This window comes from Bombus affinis, chromosome 3 (genome assembly GCF_024516045.1).
Source record: "Bombus affinis isolate iyBomAffi1 chromosome 3, iyBomAffi1.2, whole genome shotgun sequence".
In the NCBI taxonomy this organism is placed as follows: domain Eukaryota; kingdom Metazoa; phylum Arthropoda; class Insecta; order Hymenoptera; family Apidae; genus Bombus; species Bombus affinis.
Genome location: NC_066346.1, coordinates 18131732 through 18152436, shown reverse-complemented (window position 1 = coordinate 18152436; position 20705 = coordinate 18131732). Strand labels below are relative to the sequence as shown.

Sequence of the window (20705 nt, the reverse complement as noted above, 5' to 3'; positions counted from 1 at the left end):
ATATCGTTATGCACGTTCTCCTGGCCAGAGAGGCCGCTATCGCCGCTATATATTGTCAGCAATTATTGCTACAAGAGATTATTTGTTGGTAGGCCAAGGCAGATAAATCAATAACCACGGTTGGGAGGCACAGTGAACGTCGAGGGAACGAGGGATGGATCATGCTAGACGACAGCCCCTTATCGTGGTCATTACCGTCGTTGTCGTTGTGATTTTTATCTTCGAATCGAACGCCCATTTCGATCGAACGCTTCGTTCGTTGTTTTTACGACGACGGTCGATAGGATCTTGCCATCGCGCAGAATCCCCTTCTTAGGACGAATAGATTTTGACGATTACTGTAAAATCGATGATAGATGAGACGATCTTTGGACGTGCGTCTGCTCTTGGACTAGATGCGACGGTAAATTCGCAGGACGTGCGAGAAAGTAAGCGGGAGCAGGATCGCGATGCAGTACCCGCTCGAATAAATGTATAGTCGTGCTCCGGAATCGACGAGAAGCCCGTACTCGCAAAAACTGGCAGATGCGTGCGACGTTTTTAAAGCAGCCCAACTGTATACGTTCACGAGAGGACAGAGAGATAGACAGAGATATAGATACATAGATAGATAGATAGGTGTATATATATATATATATACACACACAGAGAGAGAGAGAGAGAGAGAAAGAAATTGCCCGGAAGAAAAAGGCGAGCCTTGCGAAAATCGGAAAATTTTTGTCGTTTCTATCTTGCCAAGGCCATTCTGTCGTTCGCGTACGACGGAAATCGGATCGGAATCGGACAAAAGTCGGTGAAAACCCGGGATGGGAAGGAAAGATTTCTCCCAGTGCTTCTGTTAACAGCGAACAGCTTACGAGGGAAGCGTGGACGCCGCTTTGCACGGACACGGCTGACGTCGGCTTACACGCGAGTTCACCTCTCCTTTAAAAATCCGCCAGGCTATCGGATCTCTCGACCTTGAAGAATGAAACAAGTTGTAACACGGGAAAAGGAAGACGCGGAGACGGCTGCGATGCTTGCAGCTACTCGAGCAGCCTGTGGCAACCTCCGCGATCTTTACTCTATAAAAGCTTAATTGTTTCTCACTTTACGGTTCGATCCTCTTGGTCTCACCTCCTACTATACGCGTTCTCTTTCATTATTTTTTCCTGCCTCTTTTCCTCCTCGTGCACATCTCGTGCACATATCTTGTTTCTTTACACTCGCTTTCTTCTTCGCCTATCCTAGTTTGCGATCGACATTCTTCGACACAGTCCTCTTACGATTTTCTTTATCGGGAAATGTTTGATAGCGCGTATGCTTTACAATTTTTCCTGGATGGAAATCACGCGGTTCTTTGACCGTTCCAGCGTCTACCTACTCGTTTCGCGTCAACTTTTTATTCCATTCGTTGACTTGGTCGGCGGCGTAATCGCATGCAACGTGACACGTGCAGCCATCGCGTATAATCACTCTCGCGTAGCTGTAACTTCTTTGACGTCGACGATGACGATGTTCTTTCTACTTTGACGTCGTATCCTCTATTATCGCGCGGATTCGACGTCGCGCCTCCTATCAGTTTCGTTCTTTGACTTGACGTAACTCGATGTAGTTCTTTTGCGGCACCACTCTTTTTCCAACGTTGCGAGGGACAGCGGCGTCTCCAACGTTCCGGCGCGCGTTTATTCTCGTCCCGCGATTCACCCGTCCTTTCACTTTTTTTCTGCCGGTGTCGTATCACGGTATCGGCATATTGTATGAGCGGGATATACTTGAAGCGGGTACCTACTTGAAAAATGTTTACGTTCCGTTTCTCTACCCGTTGATCGGGACGACAACGCGCGTAACACACGCTACGTATACGCGTATATAGGAGCATTCGCAAACCTGTCTTCGAGATATTACCCCGTTGATTTCTTCGGCTACTCGAAAATCCATTGGCTCCTTTGAAGAACATTTCCAAGGTTCAAAAATAAATAAAAGGAAAGGGTGGACTAGTGGCGCGCCCTTGAAAGCAACGGGCGAACATACATAAATACACCCACCATCCTAGAATCCGAGGACCAGGGATCTAGTCGAAACCTAGACCTAGCTGCAACAGAGAATACGTAGAGAAGTCGAAGGCGGTGGGACAAGGGCCAGGGAGGAGTTGAAGCAGTGGAGAGAGCACGGTTATTACAGAACGTTGTAAAATTATGGATCGTTAAGCGGCTTTACGAGTTTGTTCTGTTCGCCCAGGCATCTTGGTTCTTTCTCTTGTCTTTCTTTTTCCTCTCGCCACTCCGTTCTCGTTTTTCTTCCTCGGTTATTCTCTCTGTTCCAGCGGAGAGAAGCCGCGTTTAGCTCCACGCGAATTCTTGGACGAACAGTCGCGGAATAGCTTATCTCGAGCGTGACCGGTGTTGTGGGCCCATGGAACACCTTGTTTCGATCTTTTCCATCGATCGAGAAAGGAAGCGAGATACGATCAAGAACGCATTCCGTGCGTCGTCCTTCCATCCTATTTAGACTTTGTCTCGACTCGACACCAAAGGTAAGATAACAGTCCTTCCCATCTTATGAATTTTACTCTACGTTCACGAATCATCGACGCGTTCGCAACCACCATCCATCCATTTCCTTTTCTCGTATTATCCTGTATTTCGCGGGAGATAGTGCTATTTCTGGGTGCATCCACACGCCACGTATCGTCACGTATCGCCATCCTTTCCGTTGTACCCGATAAAAAGACGAAAAGACGAACGATATACACACGCTAGATCAGAAGCGTGGAAAACCTTGAAATAGCTATGATTCCGAGATACCGGGAACGTGCGGAGCCGGGAACGAGAGTTCGTAGACAGTTCGAAAAAGCTTGCCTGAAGGCTCGTCATTAGTCTGTGCGATCTGCCGTATCGCCGAGTCGCTTAGAAGTATGACGAAGAGGAAGAAGGGGGAAGGACGAAGTGAAAGAGGCTGATGAAAATGTAGCAGAAAATGGCAAGTAAGGAGAAGGAAGAACGAGCAAGACCGGATACGTATGTCGTATAGAAGGAGAGAGAGAGAGCATCGGATAGGAAAAAGGAGGGAGCGAGAAAGAAAAAGGACGAAAGCTACGAAGATGGTCGATATCGTTGGAAGCGCGTAAAGCTGTTTTGTAGCGAACGACGAACGAAACAAAAGGCATACGGATATCATTGCACCGATTCGCTTGGCTATAATACGAGAGCCGTTCGCGGTGGACTTGCCTCGTTCCTTCTCTCTTCCTCGTAATATCCATCTTCTGTTCACAACCACCAAACCGTTTCTCTGCCATCTTCTTCTTTTCCATCTTCTTTTCCTTCTCCTCTTCTCTGTTTCTTTTTCTCGGAAGCGAAACCGTGGCTGCAAGGTAATTGTAGTGATTATACCTTCCTCTCTCTCTCCGACTGTCTATCCGCCTATCTACCGCTACGTTTCTTTTTCTTCTCTTCGTTCCAAAAGCCATCGACGTTCTTGCACTCTGCTCCGTGCCGTGTCTCTTTCCGATGAATCGGAAAAAATTGCTTTAGGGGCTTGTAAACTCGCCTAGAAAACGCGCTTCTGCTTGCTCGTTGTTTCGCCACCGTTCGACGCCTTGTTGCGCTCGGCCATTCGGCTATGTCGCGTTCCCTTCATGATCGCGAAAAGACATCGACGTCGTTGTCATCTCGTTTGACGAAATCGTTGTCTCCGTTTGAATTGTTTCTCGATAACGATCGCGATCTGGAAGCGTATCGGTTTCGCGAAAGGTTTTGCGAAAGTACTCGCTGCCGAGACAGGCAGTGGAGCTACCGCTGAGATTTCAGCGACATGCTGGGCAAGCAAGAGCAGAGTTTTAGCGGTGGCGGTGGCGGTAGCGGCGGTGGTGGAGGTGGCGGAGGTAGAGAAACTTGGGCGAAGGCGTTCGAGATGCCCGCGAAAGAGACGGCGGCCAGCCCCTTGTGGTGTGTCCGTCAGCCCAGCTATATATCACGTGTAAACGACTCGGGTATTAGCATATCTGTATCTGTCCGGTGGTTGTCCCTGCCAACTCTACCGGGGTGAACGTCTCCTCTACCCACCTCCACCTCCGGACCCACCAGGCTCCCTACCCGAACCTTTGCTCGGTTGCTCGTCCCCGTACGCTTCAGATGAACCAAGCAGATTCCGGGGACCAACGAAGTCGACTCCGCTCAAGGAGAGGAGACGCGATGACGAGGACACGCGAAAACGCACTGTTCTCTCGCTTGCTGGTAACAGGGAGGCGGGGAAGCCGCGCGAGAGTTTGGAGAACGAGCGGCCACCGAAAGGGAAGGACAGATAGCGGCCGAAGGATCGGTATCAGCCTCTTCTTCTCGAAACTTTAATTGGGAGCTTACACGACGCGCGCACTACGTACTTACATATACGCGAAGAAAGAACGCATCCCTCTTCGACGCAACTTACGGTGCTCGTTACGATCGCTACCAGCAACGAAATTCCCTGCGTGCCCGATCGCCGCCGAATTATTTGCCTATACGTCGACCGCTGCCGCCGTCGCCACCAACACCACTACCGCCGTTTCTTCTCCCGAAGAACCGAGCAATCACCGCGGATAAGGACGGAACGAGTAGACGACGACAACGAAGACGATAACGACGACGACGACGACGCGCTATCGACTCTCGTCTCCCGAACAGGAGGAGCGATGGAAATAAGAAAAAGGTCGGATGAAACGTTCGAGAAAAGAAAAGAGGATGGATTGCGGAGAATGACGCGAGAGACGGAGAAACGAACACGGGGAGGGAGAGAAAAAGGAAAAAGACGGATGGACGTTGGAAAGGGAAAGAAGTAGAGGCTGCGCCATCGTAATAGCGGCCGAATCATTTTGCCGGGGTATTTTTCAAAATGACTGGGCACTGTAGGAGCGGTATGCCGTGTTCTCTCGCGATTCGTCTGGGGCTTCACCGCTCCGAATTGCCCACAGATGCGAGGGAAAGAGGAAGAAATGGGAGAAGAAAGAGGGCGAAGGTGGCAAGTAGAAGAGGCGCGCAGCAATGTACGCGATACATTCTGCACCGACAACGAAAGAGAGAGAGAGAGAGAGAGAGAGAGAGAGAGAGAGAGAGAGAGAGCGAGGGGGGGATGGAACAGAACGAGCAAGGAAGAAAGCCATACGATATCACGGCTGCGCCAATGAGATAAAAGAAATGAATCCGGGCGAAAGGGAGGATCGAAGGAGATTGAGAGTATAAAAGAGTGACGAAGGAAGGACGAAAGAGAGAGAAAGATGGGCTACTGCACGGGCCACCGGTAAGAAAGCAGTTCGGTAATTGCGTACACCAACCGTTTCCACCGCGGGGATGAATATTTCGATTTCTCGCAAAGTCTCAGCCTGTTCTTCGAATCACCGGCAGCCGCGTGACTCGCTTCCGAAAGCAGAAATCCCGGTATCGAAAGAATTCGTGCCACTGAAAACGGCACGCGATTCTCCTTTCCATCTCGGTAGATACGTTTTCTTCTCCTTTTATTCTCTTCTTCTACTCGAAGGGCGTTGCCACCCTTCCCTCCCTCCGGGCTATCGATTCCAATAAGACACAGATTTCGATTGCGAATCTGTCCCGAACGACGAATTCGCCGCAAACCTACCTTCCGAATGAACACTCGCTACTCGCTGCCGACGCACCAACGGAATTCAAACGTCTTTGTCTTTCTGCGTGTAGCCGAAAACTTGGCCAATTCGAGAATTCGAACGAGCTGCGTATACCATTCGCCTAGTCAGACCCAGACGGTATAATTTGTGGCGGGTCGTGTCATTTTGAAACTGCCTGTGACGCCAACCTCCCACTTTTCGAGGTACTATCACGCGTTCCTCTCTCTACCTGGAAGGTTCCCGCGTTTCGATCTTTCTCTCCGTCCTCTCTTCTCCGACGTTCATTATAGTTGAACTATCGCGGGTCCGCGTGTCTTTCTTTCTTCGTTGAAAAGCAACTGGTCATTTGCCAAATATTCGGAGCATTGCGTTTTACCTAGTCCTTCGAAACGTGCAATCGGACCGAGAGCCCGAGGGCTCGGCGAACCAACGAAACGATCCGAATTCGTCTTCTCTTAGCCACGAGCCCCTTTGCCCCGTCGATCTTTTACCCTCTCGAAAAATTTCCAGATTTCAGACGGCCTCGATATCTCCTCGCGTTAACGGTTAACGACGAATCGGTAACGAGACGATCGTCGTTCGTAGCATGCGAACCGCCACGTATTCGAATGGAGATAACGCGTTGAACGCATTCCGTAGTTGGTAAATTCGCATTAACGCGAGACACGGGCGTCCGCTGCCGGTCGAAGGAGCGACCGGTATCGTCGTTACTGGTACGTATCCCTGTAGAAACCAACTCCGCCACCGCCACCGTCTTCTGCGTCGTGCCGTTCGGTAATTGCGGACGAGTCGCTAAACATGCAACGACATTCTTGAGCACGCGATCCGTCTCCGAGTTGCTTGCCTTCTACCTGGCAGATCGGTGAAACCAGTCGGCGGAAAGAGGAAGGCAGAAAAGGGAGACAGAAGCGACTGACCGACGAGTCCAATCGAGAAGAACGCACAGAGATATCGTAAACTTATTTCACAATCGTCTACACGCACGCGTATGCGTAACACACGACTGCGACGCATTATCGATAAATTTGGCGATGTGAAAAAATGACGCGAGGATGAGCGAACTCGTTTTAGGGTACAGTCGCGTTGAGTTAGCATACTCTTTCCATATGGGTATTGTCTCGCAAAAGGATAATATAAAGATACGCAAAAAGAAAACGCGTTTTGCATTAAGAAAGGAGGGACGAGTCGAAAATACGAAAATTGAAGGTGAATCGTCGATGAAATAGGAGCAGGAGCAGAGATGCGTCACGCGACATATGCCGGTATCCGGCTAAAGATTCGGCATTGGTTTCGAAGTGAGTTGGCCGGGAAGATCGGAGAGGCAAAGGGACGCAGAAGGAGCACGAGGGAGCGAAGGGGATAGCTGAGAGATGGCGAGTTCTTATTACGACGTGGCCGTTCGTCGTCCAATTAGAGCCGTCTAATTGGAGGCTCGTGGAGGCGCGGGGATGACGGAAGTGGCGATAAGACCGGGTGCAAGTCGTCACGGTGCAACCACCGGACGAAAGAACGATCCGAGGAGAACGCCAGACTTCTGGCACACAGTCGAACCGTGCGCGCGTACACGCCAGTGACGTATCCAAACGTATGCGGCCCTCACAGAGCGAACCGAGGCGCGAATATAAATCACGCTGCGTTACACCCGAGCGTGCGGGTATACCGCGGCTGTTTCACGCACGCATGCATATACGTACACGCACGTCGCATGCGCTTACTTTTCTCTTTCTCATCACTTATCCCATTTTTCGCATCTTTCGTCCTTTCTAGTACGATTCTCTTTCCGCTTCGCTTCGTTGCATCGTTTTCCGTTGCCGATGGTTTCGCTGCCAAAGCGATACGCGAATCAATCGGTCAACGAGAACGTTTCGCAAACTCGAATATCGATGATTTTCGGTGTACGCGGTTGTTGGCGGATTGAAAAACGCGTTTGTCTGCTCGTCACGACCGTCCGCCTTCCAAGTGTGCTTACCTCTGCTAATTTTCACTATTTGCCGTGGCGAGACACAAGCGATAGAAGTACCCAGCCTCGAGTTTACCCATGTACTCGTCTATGCACGCATGCACGCAACGGTGTACCTTTCGCAGGCGTGTGCCTCGACGGAACTTGCTTTTCGAAGCAAAGCAACGAACGCGCGATCTCTGTGCTATTTGTTTTCCTCGCCGCTTGTTTTGCGTTCATGATCGGCAGAAGGAGCGGAAAATATACGACGAGAGGATAAGGGTGCGGACAGATACAAGGACGAATTGAAATAAGAAAAGAGACAAAGATCGCTCGCTGTGAAAGACTGGATGGAGAGGGGATCGTGTGCCGTCTTTAGAGCTGGAGGATATTCGCTGGCTCGTTGTATGAATAATTAAGATTATGTTTCGGTATTGGCCATTCGCTAACACCGACTGGCCCATATACACGTAAAGCCGAGCGCGAGCTAATAATATGCGTTAAGGATTACCGGCTATATACGATTATATTCGAATACATTGCCATAAAGATTTTAAACGATCTCAATAATTTCCACGGACTTTTAACGCGGTCAAGAGTAAGATATAAGCGTGGTAATTAATTCTCGAGTTGCTTTTAACGTGTATAACTGGGCAATTTATATCTGTCTCGGTAAGAAGCGGTTTCAATTTTGCTGCTGGTCTATTATATCTGGTTGCAAAGATCGTTTAACGCTTGCGTGGAAAAATTCTGGATCGGTCGTTTGCACGGTTTTAATTATGCCCGGGATAAACTCTGGCAGTACATGCTCCGACGATACGTAGAGGATCGTGAAAGAAAAAAGGAGACTACTTGCCGTCCATTACGTGATCGAGCGATGTATGGTGTGAAACGACGTAGGCAGCTATCTATAGCCTTCACCTGTGCTCCAGACCGCCCCACACCGTGGCGCACCGTAGCATGCCGCGCCGTATTTCGCCAGCTCGAAACCACTCGATCGAGCACCTGTCGGTGTATAGCTAATCCTACAACTCCGGCTATAAACGAGATCACAAACGCGCTACACGAGTCGCGTGTCCTCGTTCATTGTTGTCTCGATAGCTGCTTCGCTTGTCGGACGCGAGTCTCTACCTTCGTTCGTTTTACCTTGCTTCTTAACCTCGTACCCTACCGTTTCGAGTTTCGACGAGTTTATCAATCTGTACGGTTTAATCGTTTCGCGCGACAAGGTTCTTCCTAGAGTTCGTCGAAAGCGGGCCTTTTCGAGAAACGATAACGCTTAAGAGCGAGAACCGTTCGAGTTTTAGTAGGTCGTCGAAGAATGGTAGACGTGGACGAAAGCACGAGAGAAACGCGTGAGATATAAAAGAGAGAGGTCGAGGCGGAGTCTGTAGTTATCTGTATTCCGGTTTACCGAGAACCTATGCACCTGAGATGCATAACTCTGGTTGGTGTGTGGAACGCGGGGAGAGAGCAGCGAAACGCATGCCAGGAGAGGGAGACGGAAAGGGAACTAACCATTTTCACGATGCATTGACAAACATTTTATAGCCGAGGCTTGCGCAAAATAATCCTTCGCAGACGGTGATCGCGTTTCGATAGGATATTTATCGTCGTCGCTGTTTCGAAAATACCATTGTTAAAACACGTCGCATTCTTCGACGCGCGCAACTTGGCCTCGCCTTCGTTCGAACGAGCGAGAAAATTGCTGCGAACCATGGTAACGCTACTTCGACCCCGATGGCAAATCATTTCCGAGGACGGTAAATCGTTTCCAAAAAATTCTTTGTTTTTCGATCTTGTTCGGATTCCGGAGCGAAACCCTTCCTCTTCCTCTGTTCTTTTCTTCCTTTTCTTTATTTCCTTCGGAAACAACGACGGTTTCGTCTAGCTTCTACCTGTACGATTCTTCGGCCTGTATACATGCATAACGTTGAAAGGATACGATGCGACGTTATCGGTAATTGTGCGGCTTGCTATCTCGAAAACTTAAACGATGCTCGTAACTTACGCGTAACCTAATGGAGAATTAGCTGGGCACGGGAAATGGAAGAAAGCTCGTACGTTTCCGTTGCAGAGCGGAAGATGAAACGGAAAATGTCTAGTAAATCGGCCACGCGAGTGGGAAGCGCGTAGAAGAAAAAAATCCGATTCTCTCCGTGTCGTAGTTGGCTTTCTCCGGCACGTCGGTGATACAGGAATTCTGCTACTCCTGGGAAAGGAGAAGGTTGGAGGCCCCTGATTCGCTGTGATTTCTGGGACGATATACACTCGGTGCTTGTCTTCGTGGATGGAACGAACGTGCACCGCACAGCGCGACGCGATCCTATCGGTAATTGCGACCAGCTGTACCCGGCAGGAGTACAACAAGGAGACGACAGGAAGGAGACGGAGAAAGGGAGAAACTCGGCAGGTAGAAAGAGAATTCGATCAGCTCGCGATTTACGATCGAGAGAAATTACTGAAACCGAATTTCGCGTGCGCGCTGCCAAGCGAGCGTTTCTCGAGGAAAGCGAGACGGTGCGGCGTGGCGAGCGGTAAGCGGTGGTAGGCGACGCGGAAAAGAGAGCAGACGAAGTATGACCTAAAGTCGCACGAGGCTTGGCGTAACGTAATAGTCGCAGGTGCAGTTTGAGACTGCGAAGTGGTATGCTGATGCAATTAGCAGAACTTACATCTATTCTGTCTTTACGCCTATCTGTATAAGCATAAGTCGCAACTCGCGAGTGTAGTACGGCGCGTATAACGATAAGGTAAAGCGACCGTGTAAAAGGAGATGGAGAGAACGATAAGCGGTAAGGTTGGGCGGAGGAGGGAAAGAATGAAAAGACAGACTGCAAACGAGAAAGAGAATGCGATGGAAAGAGACGAGAAGAAGATACGAGAGGGAAAGAGAGTCAGAGTTGAATTGCGCTGTTTATTAATGTGTGCCAACGGAGCGTGTCTGTCATGTAGGTTGGTAGGTAGGTAGGTAGGTAGGTAGGTAGGTAGGTAGGAAGGTAGATAGGTAGGTAGGTAGGTAGGTAGGTAGGTAAGTTGGTAGGTAGGTTGGTAGGTGAGAGCAACGATGCCGATCGAAGGAGACTGGTTGCTGCCGATGGTGTTGTTGCTGTCGGCGCGATCTCTGTCGTTACTGGAACCAACTGAGTCCGGCCCCTTGTATACGTGTCTTCGCTTCGATTCGCTTTAATTAGACCAAGTTCGTGTTTACACAAAGATACGTTGCTTCTAGGCAGAAAAAATCCGTAGGCGCGACTGCATTGAATCTGCCACGCCGTACTTTATTCTCGCCGAGGTCTCGTTGCCGCGATACTCGCGCTCATGCATGCGCCCAATTATTTCAGAATTTCCAGTTTACCCGTACCGGTCGTGCTGTTTTCTATGCGCGGTCTGTCTTGGTCTTCGTTCTTCGAGGACGAAAGGAATAGTCGGACCGAATACGAGGATGCACGAAGGAACGTAATCGATCGATTAACGGGATCCAGGGTGACCTACGGGCCACGGCCGATAACTAATTGGTCGACCGCGTATTCAGGGTAGAAAGATTCATCGGTGGCCGCGTTTGGTTCCGCAGATTAACTTCGCCCACGGAACCACTCGACCACAATAAGAGAAACGATCGATCAACGGTGCGCCGTCAACAACGATTCGTCAACGAGGTCGCCGTGTAAATGGCGAAATTCGATGCGTCTCAGGTCTCGCAAACTTTTATCGCTCGCCCAGAATTCACCTGAAATACCAATTAAAATACGAGCTATTTTTGTTTTTGTCGTGTTTCGTTTCGTTTCAAGATGAAATTCGATCGATCGCGACGAAGAGAAGGAACGATCTGTTCGCTCGATCGATAGTGAGACGAATCGGAGTTGCGAATACCGTGCCATGACCGTGCCATATTTCCTCGATCGAGAAAATCTCGCGTTGTTATTAGGGAGAACACGAATAAACAGCGATTTTTTGAATCTTATTAGTCGCATGCTTATTACGCTTATTACGCATTTGTAATCGTGGTATTTTGATGAAATTTTATCAGGTTGTCGCGAATCTGTTGCTTTATTACGCGTGCTCGGTTGTTCGTTCGTCGCGAATCAACTTTCCGTGTCTTCCTTGCGATTTCTATGCCAATGCTATCCGTTGATACCCGTGGGTCGTGACGGTGGCCAATTGGCAGATTCGTATCGAGGGCCGTGAAACGATAATTGGCTAATAGCGTCGTAGCGATAATAATAAGCAGAAAATCTGCGTGACTACTTTTCGCGCGGCGCTACGCGTCTCGAGATTACAGTACGCCGCGTTTTAATGATCTGCGAGCATTAGCGCGGACCATTTACTTGCCCATAACGCTGGATATTTACATCGTCCCGACAATTTTATCGTTCTTCGGAACGACGGGCTGGGATTTCTCCGCAAGAATGTCGTGGACGTAGTTCGGACGCGAGTTCGACAATTTGCTCGGTTTCACGATGATCTCGTCCAAGGTGGGGAGATACGATTAATTATCGGCGATCAACCGACGATCGACGATTGGCGGGAGGGAGAAATTACGGTGGAAAGAAACGATGGAACGAATACGTTGCACGAGTGCGAGTTCTGCCGTTTCCGAGAAAAAGCATCGCGGAGAGGCTCTTTACAGGCAAAATCGTGTGTCAGGCAATCGATCAATCGATTCTCTAGGCGTTGCAGGTTATTACGTGAAAAATTCTTGTAGCTGCGATAGCTTCTCGCCGCGGGAGGGTTCGGACCCCCAGCGTACTCCTCCCTCGTGCTGCTCCTTCCACTAGCCTTTCCTCTTTCTTTCTTCCATCTTTCAGCCATCAACGATCCTCATCTATCTCGCGTCTGCTCGTTGCCGACCATCATTCTAGCTCCAGTCTTTCTACCCAGGATCCTTTTGCTCTATGTCTCTTTTTTCCTCTCTTTCCTTCTTTGATTCTCTTGACCTCCTCCTTCTCCTCCTCCTCCTCAAAGGTATCGTAATGTAGTATCCATTCTATCTCTTTCGTCTTCGCCTCGTATCTCCTCTATCCTTCGGCAGCATTCTACGCTCTTCTCTCAGAGATGTCTGCCTCCTCGCCGAGCTTCATCCCTTCGCTTTTCAGATACTGTTTCACGCTTCTTCTTCCGTCTAAACCCTCCTAACTCTGCCGACGACGCGTTTCATCCGAGACACACACGCGAAATCTTGTTTCGTTTAGAGCTTCGCGATTGCGTAGAGAGAGCCGTTGCAATCTGCGCTTTCGCCGCAAATACATTGTTATCTGTCTCGTATTCTACCATTACGAGGCGCTCGTTTTTCGAGCATACCCGAAAAATATGCAGGACGGTATCGCATTATCACGCGCAGTCTCAGTTAAGGGCTTACCACGCGCTCGTTGCACGACGTTTACGATGCATAAAACATACCTGGTTAATTTGTGACAAAATTCTCGCGTTGGTTTATCGCGCGCGCTCCTCTATCGACGCTAAATCGACGCTAAACGATCGCAAATGTGTTTCTCGAAGAAAATTTTACGAATCTACGTCGTGGTGCGCGTAACGTCGCTAACCTTACAAGATACAGATTGGTGCGCGTGTTCGAGGATCGAGCGAATCGCCCAAGTCGATTATAAATTTCGTAAACATAGTTCCTTGGTATCGTCGTAAATTTCTCCGCATCGAACACTAACATACTCGATATAGGCGCAATAGGTATGCAATCGTGGCTCGTACAGTAACTCGTGGCTATTATTATTATCGATGTTGACGATCGACTATTAGCGCCACAGCCTCGTTTTTGGTCGCTTCGCGCTTGAAGCGTATTCCATTTTTCGATGCGCATGTTTCGAACGAATAATCGCCAAATATTTTCGACGACGATGCCGTGGTAAAAAGGGCGTGCAGTTCCATCGGAGAATAGAACGCAGAGCAGAGTAGCGCGGTGCAGCGGTGCGAGCGAGTAGCTGTGGGTCGTAAAGCAGCAAGGGAACGGTGGCGATGCATTCGGTTGCAGCGTACCGTGCAACCGGCCGTTTAGCGGCCGCTTAGCGATCCGATTCTACCGATTAGAGGAAAAACCTTGCGTAAACGCGAGCCGCCGCGTTTGTTTCACGCCGGTAGCTATGCACCGGTGTGCATTATGTTTAGCAGCTTGTCCACAGCATTTGCTAGCGTATTTACCACCGTGGCTGATAACCGGTAATTCTGTCTCCGCTTAATTACCGGCACAGAAAAAACTGGAAACGGCCTTACTTTCGAACCGATTTTCGATCGCAGCGTGGCTTGGGTGCAGCGGCGGCCACTGTGGTCAACCCTCGAAACGGCGCCAATAACGTAAACGGAATTCGGAGGAATTTCGGAACGTAAAGTCGAGAGTATCGAAGGCGGTCCTCCCTGGTATATAGTTGCGCGTTTCCGCGATGCAAGTCGAATCCTTCATTAGGCGCTACCGATTGTATGGTAGAGAGCAGTGTTGCATGCACGCAAGTAGGATCACTCGGCAAGAACCGTTCTCTGCACGCGTGCAAAGTGTTTCGCGGCCTGAGGGCATACGGAGATTCCAGATTCTCGACACCACTTATCTTCCACGCAACTTTCTACCAGTGGAGCAGATGAGAGGCACCGATAAAAACGCATGAAATATATCGACAGCATTTTATACGCGCACCGTCGATCGACGATCAAGTTATTAATAATCTTTTCGCATTTAGCTACCGTATCTACGGCGAATAATGCTTTTCGGCTGCGCCTATCTCTCCACCGTGCCTCTCTTTTTTCTTCCATCGGCCTTCTCCTTTTTTATCGCTTTAGGATCGCTTTAACCAGAATGGGATATCTCGACATTCTCGATACACTCTTCCGACCGTTCGATCTTTCGCCGCTCGATCGACCTTGACTTTTTTTTTCTAAAATAAGGAACGATAGGTTTTTCGCGGTTCGATTGAATTGTATCTATTTACCAAGAAGAGGCTACGGTTAAACGGAAGCGACGCGAACGCTGCGACGACACCTGCGTCCTATCGATCGTTTCGGTGTGAACCGATAAGGCGCATTTTTCACAGCGCGACGCCAATGCAGCCAGTCGACTATTCAGCCAGACAGCCCGTTTATATGAGACGGTAAAAACCTCCTACCGTATACGCACGCCGAGAGCTGGTTTCAATCGCCGCCGGCTATACGAAGATTCCAGATTCTCGTCATCGTCCGTCATTCCGGAGTAACTTTGCTCGGAATAAATCGGCTCACGCGATGAAAGTGTAACGCGATAATTATAGTAAATGGTGAGCTTGTATCGATCTCTGACCAAAACGAAACGTTTACCGACGCGACGCGCGTTTTCCTTTCCAAAACTCGAGAGAGAGAGATAGAGAGAGATAGAGAGAGAGAGGGAAAAAGAGAGAGAGAAAGAGGGGGGAGAGAGCGCACGTTGGACGCGAGTCCGAGAGTCGAAGGAAACTTCGTCGAGGATATATCGAAAAGATGAAGAGAGGGACCGAGCGATCGGTTCGAAGATTATTCACTTTCGAACGAGTCGAAACGATCGTAAATAGGAATTATTCAAATTTTCAATCGGTTGGCTGGATGCCGCGTATTTGCTCGGCTTAACGGTTCGCGCGAGGGGTGGGCTTTGGACACGCGTTGCACCCGGAGTCTGCGTGCAACGGGCGTTTGGCTGCCGCCTCGGGCATCTTCGGTATGACGGATTCCCAACGCCATTCATCTTTCGTGCGATCTTGTTGCCCGGAGAAACGGCCGATCCACGAAGATCCCCGGCTTTGAAACTGCGAACGAGTGACCGACCAGTCGAGCCACCTGCGTTCCACCAAATAGACCGCATTCAGAGACAACAAATCGTCTTTCACGCGCGTTCCCCTTTTCGCTCTGCCGTCGCCGTAGTAAGCATAATTCTCTGCTTCTTTCCAATTAGAATTATTTCGCATCGCGATCAAGAACTGCAGATAATCGTTATTCGCGAACGAACGCTTTCAAGTTGAAACCGTGCCGCCGCGAAATGTTACGAGGGAGAATGGACGGTAAGATTAAGCCAAAAATAAGGGACAAGAAATCGCGCGACGAGGAACGAGAGTGGTGGTATTTCTCAATAAGTTGGCGGAGAAAATAATTTGTGGGTGTCGTCCAGTGTTGGCGGCGGAGTTTGCGGTCTTGGTACGACAGGCAAGACGGTGAGATTGAACCGAAAGAAGAGCGCGAACGTGAGCGAAGAACAGGGCGGTCGAGGAAGCGGAGGAAGGGGAGGATGTTGCGGTCGATGGTCGTAGATGAGAAAATGGGGTGGTAGAAGGGACGCGCGAAAGCTAAGAAGAAAAAGGAAATGAAAGAAAGAGAGGAAAAAGCGCGGACAAAAGTGTGGACTTTATTAACTCTGGCTAACGTTATACGGTTCCTGGCAAGTGTACGATGCGATCGCTCGTAAATCGAGACACACTTGTGGAGGTGCGATCGCGTTCGCCGTTTCTTCGCGAATACGCGGGAGGATCGACCATCCCGAAAAGGTTGACTTTTCGAAGCGATTCTTCTGTCGGAGGGAAGGTTCGGGAGTCCCGTTAGTTCTTCTCCGCACAAGATAACATCGCTGCCCTTTTTTTTTTCTTTCTCTCTTTCTTTCCAACTTTGCAACGTTTGCTTCTTGGATTTCCGGGCACGAAGCAGTCGTTTACACGAGTCCGGGACGAATTATTAACTGCGTTCGCCTGTCAGGGCGCCTCTGTGGTTCAGTTCGTCCCTGTCGAGGTTCTTCCGATCGAATAGATATTCTAGCTAAGACGATGCACGATGACTATCGCAACTTCTTTCCGGCGTCGTGTCAAACGAAGAAAATGCACGACGAACGATCGGCGTTCCCCGATGGACACACCTGATTCCTTAAAGGTGAGAAAAAGATCGCAAAGGTGGGGCATCGCGATTACTACGAGCGCCGTGGGATTTCGCGTTGTTAGACTGTCGAGCGGATTTAGATACTCGGCGCGCGGGTGCCACTCGATTCGGTTGTGAAATATACGAGTAGCGCAAAAGGGAGAGGGTTAGAATTGGCGCGTAGATATCTCTGGTAACGCAGCGACTCGCGCAGCATTCGCACGCAAACGCAGAAAATAGTCGTGTAAACAGAGTGGCAAGCAAATAACAGCGTCAGCGTAGATGGTAGCAGACGAGAGTCTCGTGCGAGCATCGGTTGCGTTGCATCGTACAAGAGACGCATTCCGGCATAAAGTACGCTATAGGTCCTGCAGATAATTATCTGTGTCCAAGAGCTCGACCGGTACCGGGACTCCCCCGGAACCTCCTGTTTGGACGTACGCGGAACCCTCTTAAATCCTGAATCTCGTAAATGCATAAATAAGCCCGTCGCGCGTGACACCGCTTGATCTGTCTTCGCGATTCTCCTTCTCCTCCTTCTCCTGCCTCGTAGCCAGTTAATCGTCCTTCGATTCTTTCCTTCGCACGAGTTCCTCGCGGTTAGCCTACCGAGCGATGAGACTTCGCCGAGATTTCTGAATGCGTTTACGGCACGTTCATACGCGTCCCGGCTTTTTTGTGTATGCGTCCGATCTCGGTGCCCTCGTACGTTCTAACGAAGTCCGTTCCTTCGAAGTGGAAGCGAGGAAGCGTAGCGATATTTCGCGCCCTCGACTCGCAGAAGCGAAGATTCTCGTTCGAGGCACGTTAATCGTAGCGTAACGTCGTCGTCGACGACTAGGTTCCCGGCCGCGAGCCGGCGAGGGTGACGAGAACGACGAGATACATCTTCCCTCAAACAGCGAAACGATTTCCCCGACACCACAACAGGATCGGTTCGATTGATTTCGAAAGGCGGCAAGAAAATTGACGCGCCGCTGGGAACCCAGACCGCTTCGTTTCGAATCGAATCGAATCGCGCGTACTACTTGCTGGAATGTGCCGTGTCATGCTACTCGTTCGAATCTATTCGATCCAACAACAACGTTCGTTCGATAACGAATATAAACGCGTGCGTGAAATTCGTGTTGGCCGTTCGAGAATGATTCGTGGAACGTTGGAAATTTCGAAAAAGGGTGGTAGTCCGATTGGAAGTTGGAGTTGCCATTATTTATTCGCGATACAGAATTTCCGTAAGTTCGCTACGCCGCTACTCGAACCCATAAGCAAGGATCGAACCCATAAACGAGAGTAGCGACGGTTCGGGTGGTCCTGCATCGCGATCCTCGGAGCTCTTCACCAACAGCGGCACGAGTACTACGTGCTACTCTCCCAACATTGTGCTCTATCTGCCTGTATCTCGCTCTTTCGATCCGCGCGCTCTTTACTTCCCCCACACTCTGTCTCTGTTCGTTCCTCCCTCGCAGATACGTTTGTTCTCCGCATCATCTCTTCCATCCGTTTCGTCTCCTTCTGTCTCCCACCTAAAGACTCGTAGCTCGCTTAACGTCAAAAACATTGCGATTTTATCAGCTCTTTCAATTAACTTAACAATATGCCGGATACGCAACGAGAGATAGCCAATATTTTCGCAGTGGTAACGGCGCTCGGGCTTCGAGCCGGATCGAGCGAACCGATTTGCAGCCTTTCAGCTGGACAAAGTTTCGTCTGCGAAGAGTTTACGCAGAGTAAAGGGGCGTGATAGGGCGACGGAGGGAACGAGAGAATTCGTATCGCTCGAGCGACGATGCTCCGCCATTGAAAAGAGCTTACTTTTCGTCGACCGCGTTGCATCGCGTTCACGAGCCCGCGGTTTCGTTCTCTACGCTCTTTCGGTGCTACTTTGCACGTCTTCCATCGTGACGAAGAACGTGTGGTATGTTGCACGTCGCAGACTACAGTTAAACTTAAGCGATATCGCTTAGCCGGTTCGACGCCAGCAGCGTCTAATCGCGGAACGAACGAGCCACAGTCAGGCGATCAACCGATGGTGTAATGGGACGAGGCTGTGCCATAACCGCGTTATAACGCGTTTTACCCCCCATAGAAACCGAAACGCCTCTCCCGTGTCTCCGAAATTGCATCGTCATCGTTGCTTTCACGTTCACAGTCCAGACGAAAATATCGTAGAACCGTGACGCGTCGTTTCCTCCTCTCTCGATGATTCACGCGAAAAATGCTCGAAATGCTGGCGCTTGAAGGAATTTACGCGGAACGTGTTGCCATTGAAATTCACTATCAGCCGTTTAATTACGTACGAATTCCACGGCTACACCGTTATTCGCGTACATACGAGGAGTGGCCGCGTGCCCAGTACCGGCTTTTGTCGTTTTCCGCGATTCTCGCGAACCGGAGCCTCGGAGCACGTGGAACGCTTACTAAACAACTCATGGCGGACATAATTGCGGAATAATAGAACGACCAACGCCTTTGGATTGGTGTCCCACAGGCGCCATTTGTGGCTACCTCTAAACCTCTGGCGTATCACAGCGACGGTCTATCGTCGCATTGATCGCATGGATCGCTCGGTGAGAACCCGATGTGCGTCGTGTGATGAACGTCGACCGCCTGGCCGAGTAGTTGTTGGTTGCTGGTTAAGCATCGTGTTAAAAGCGTAATAACGGGAATCGAAGATTCGAAGATTCGACGCGATGCCAAGACGGTGCAGGCTCCACTGACCGTAGATGCCGAGAATAATCCGTGGATCGTCTCAAGGACGTATTCGCTGTTATAGGCTCGAGATTCCTCCGAGTCACCCCAAGCACTCGCGGTCAAGTAATTTGCCATCTTATTTGATTCGCGCGTTCCGTCCACTGGCGGTTCGTAATTCGTATCGCTCGAACGCATAATCGACGATGACTCGAACGATAGAAACCAGTGGAAAACGAACCGTTCGATCGACTGGCCGAGAATCGAGTTCGTCCGACTGGACGATCGATCGGATAGACGAGAGAACGTCGCGCGATTTATCGAAACGGTGATCGGAAACGACAGAAACGTTTGGATTGAGAGGACAGCCAATGATTATCTTGTACGCCATTACTCGTTCATCGCCGGTGTCCGCTATTTCCGAGAGTAAACTGGTCTTCATGAATCAACCGCGTTATACAGACGACTCTTCTCGAGTCGCGTGGAAATTTCAGCGACAATTGAAGACAAAAGTCTCGCAAGAAGTAGAAAAGTTTCGATATCAAAAGAATACTGGATTCGCGATTTGAGAAAAAGAAGGGGAGATCGCATGTAGTCGTTATCGTAACCGTAGCGTATCGACTGGTAGTTGGCTCATTACCGACCTACGTGGTCTATAAACGACACGGAGTCGAGTTAGAGCGCGCGTCAGCGAAAGTAAGTTCGTCGAAGAACAGCGCGGGGGATCGTTCGATCGTCCGCTTGTAACTCGAGGTAATTAGAATCGGAGGTACCTACACCCCTGTTCCTTCGCCTCGACTTCTTCCAGCGTCTTTTCGCTCGTAAGTCTTTTCCCTCCGGTTCGCAACTTGGCTCCGTCTTTTCTGCTCTTTTTCTTCTCTGTGCTCGAACACTCTGTCGGCCGTCCGTCGCCCCATGTGGTGCGTTTGCATATACATTCACGTGCGTGAGCGCGTAAGCGTAAGCGATGCGCGAGTCAGCTTTGCTAGCGAGCTCGCGTCTCCTCTTTTTCTCCTTTTCCCTTCGTTCGGCACCGCTCGTATTTTCTCCGTCCCCTCGGAGCATATTCCGCCACGCCGCGCCACGCGTGCTCCTCGTTGCTTCTCGATGAAGTTCGTTGCACGCGATTGCGATTATTATCGATCTTTCGTGGTTCCGGACAGATCGTAGTAATTTTACCGGATAGTCGAGCGCACTTTTCTCTCGCAGCACTGAGGCTAGGTAGTCCCCGTGTCATTGTCCATGCACTTCAAATACCCTGATTTCGCTCTGTGCTCTATCGCGACCAAGTTGCCGAAATAGACGAAAGATGTCTGTTTTCTTTTTTTTCGAATTCCCGTCATCCGTGAAAGAAACTCCTCGATTCGGTTTTATAAGAGACGCGCGTACCTAACCAGAAAGAAATTTGCCGAATTTATCGTATCGCCCCCAGAATCGGAAGGAAAGTGGCCGTTAACGCGTTAGCTTGTTCATAGTAAATCAGGTCTGACGTGAACGTCTACCTTGTGGATACCAGCGCGTAAACAGGACGGTTTTCGATTTTCATTTGCTTGTTGGTCGATCGATCGATCGGACCGCGTGACGGTCGAAAGATGATAGAACGCGGAGAAGACGCGGCTGAATGCGCGCAGCGTTGTC

At 49.9% G+C, this 20705-nt stretch overlaps 1 protein-coding gene across 2 annotated transcripts in view; it reads left to right on the top strand.

The window, feature by feature from the left end:
• The window catches only part of LOC126914261 (protein dachsous), a 213400-nt gene that overhangs the window by 28260 nt on the left and 164435 nt on the right, over nt 1-20705 (top strand). The window contains exon 1 of one of the 2 annotated variants that reach the window (XM_050717914.1): nt 16331-16394. The exons of the other annotated variant lie outside the window; for it this stretch is intronic. Within the exon in view, the coding sequence (XP_050573871.1) occupies nt 16371-16394 (24 nt within the window). The 5' untranslated portion in view covers nt 16331-16370. Of the gene's footprint in view, nt 1-16330; nt 16395-20705 lie in introns of those variants that run through there. 2 annotated transcript variants of the gene reach the window in all.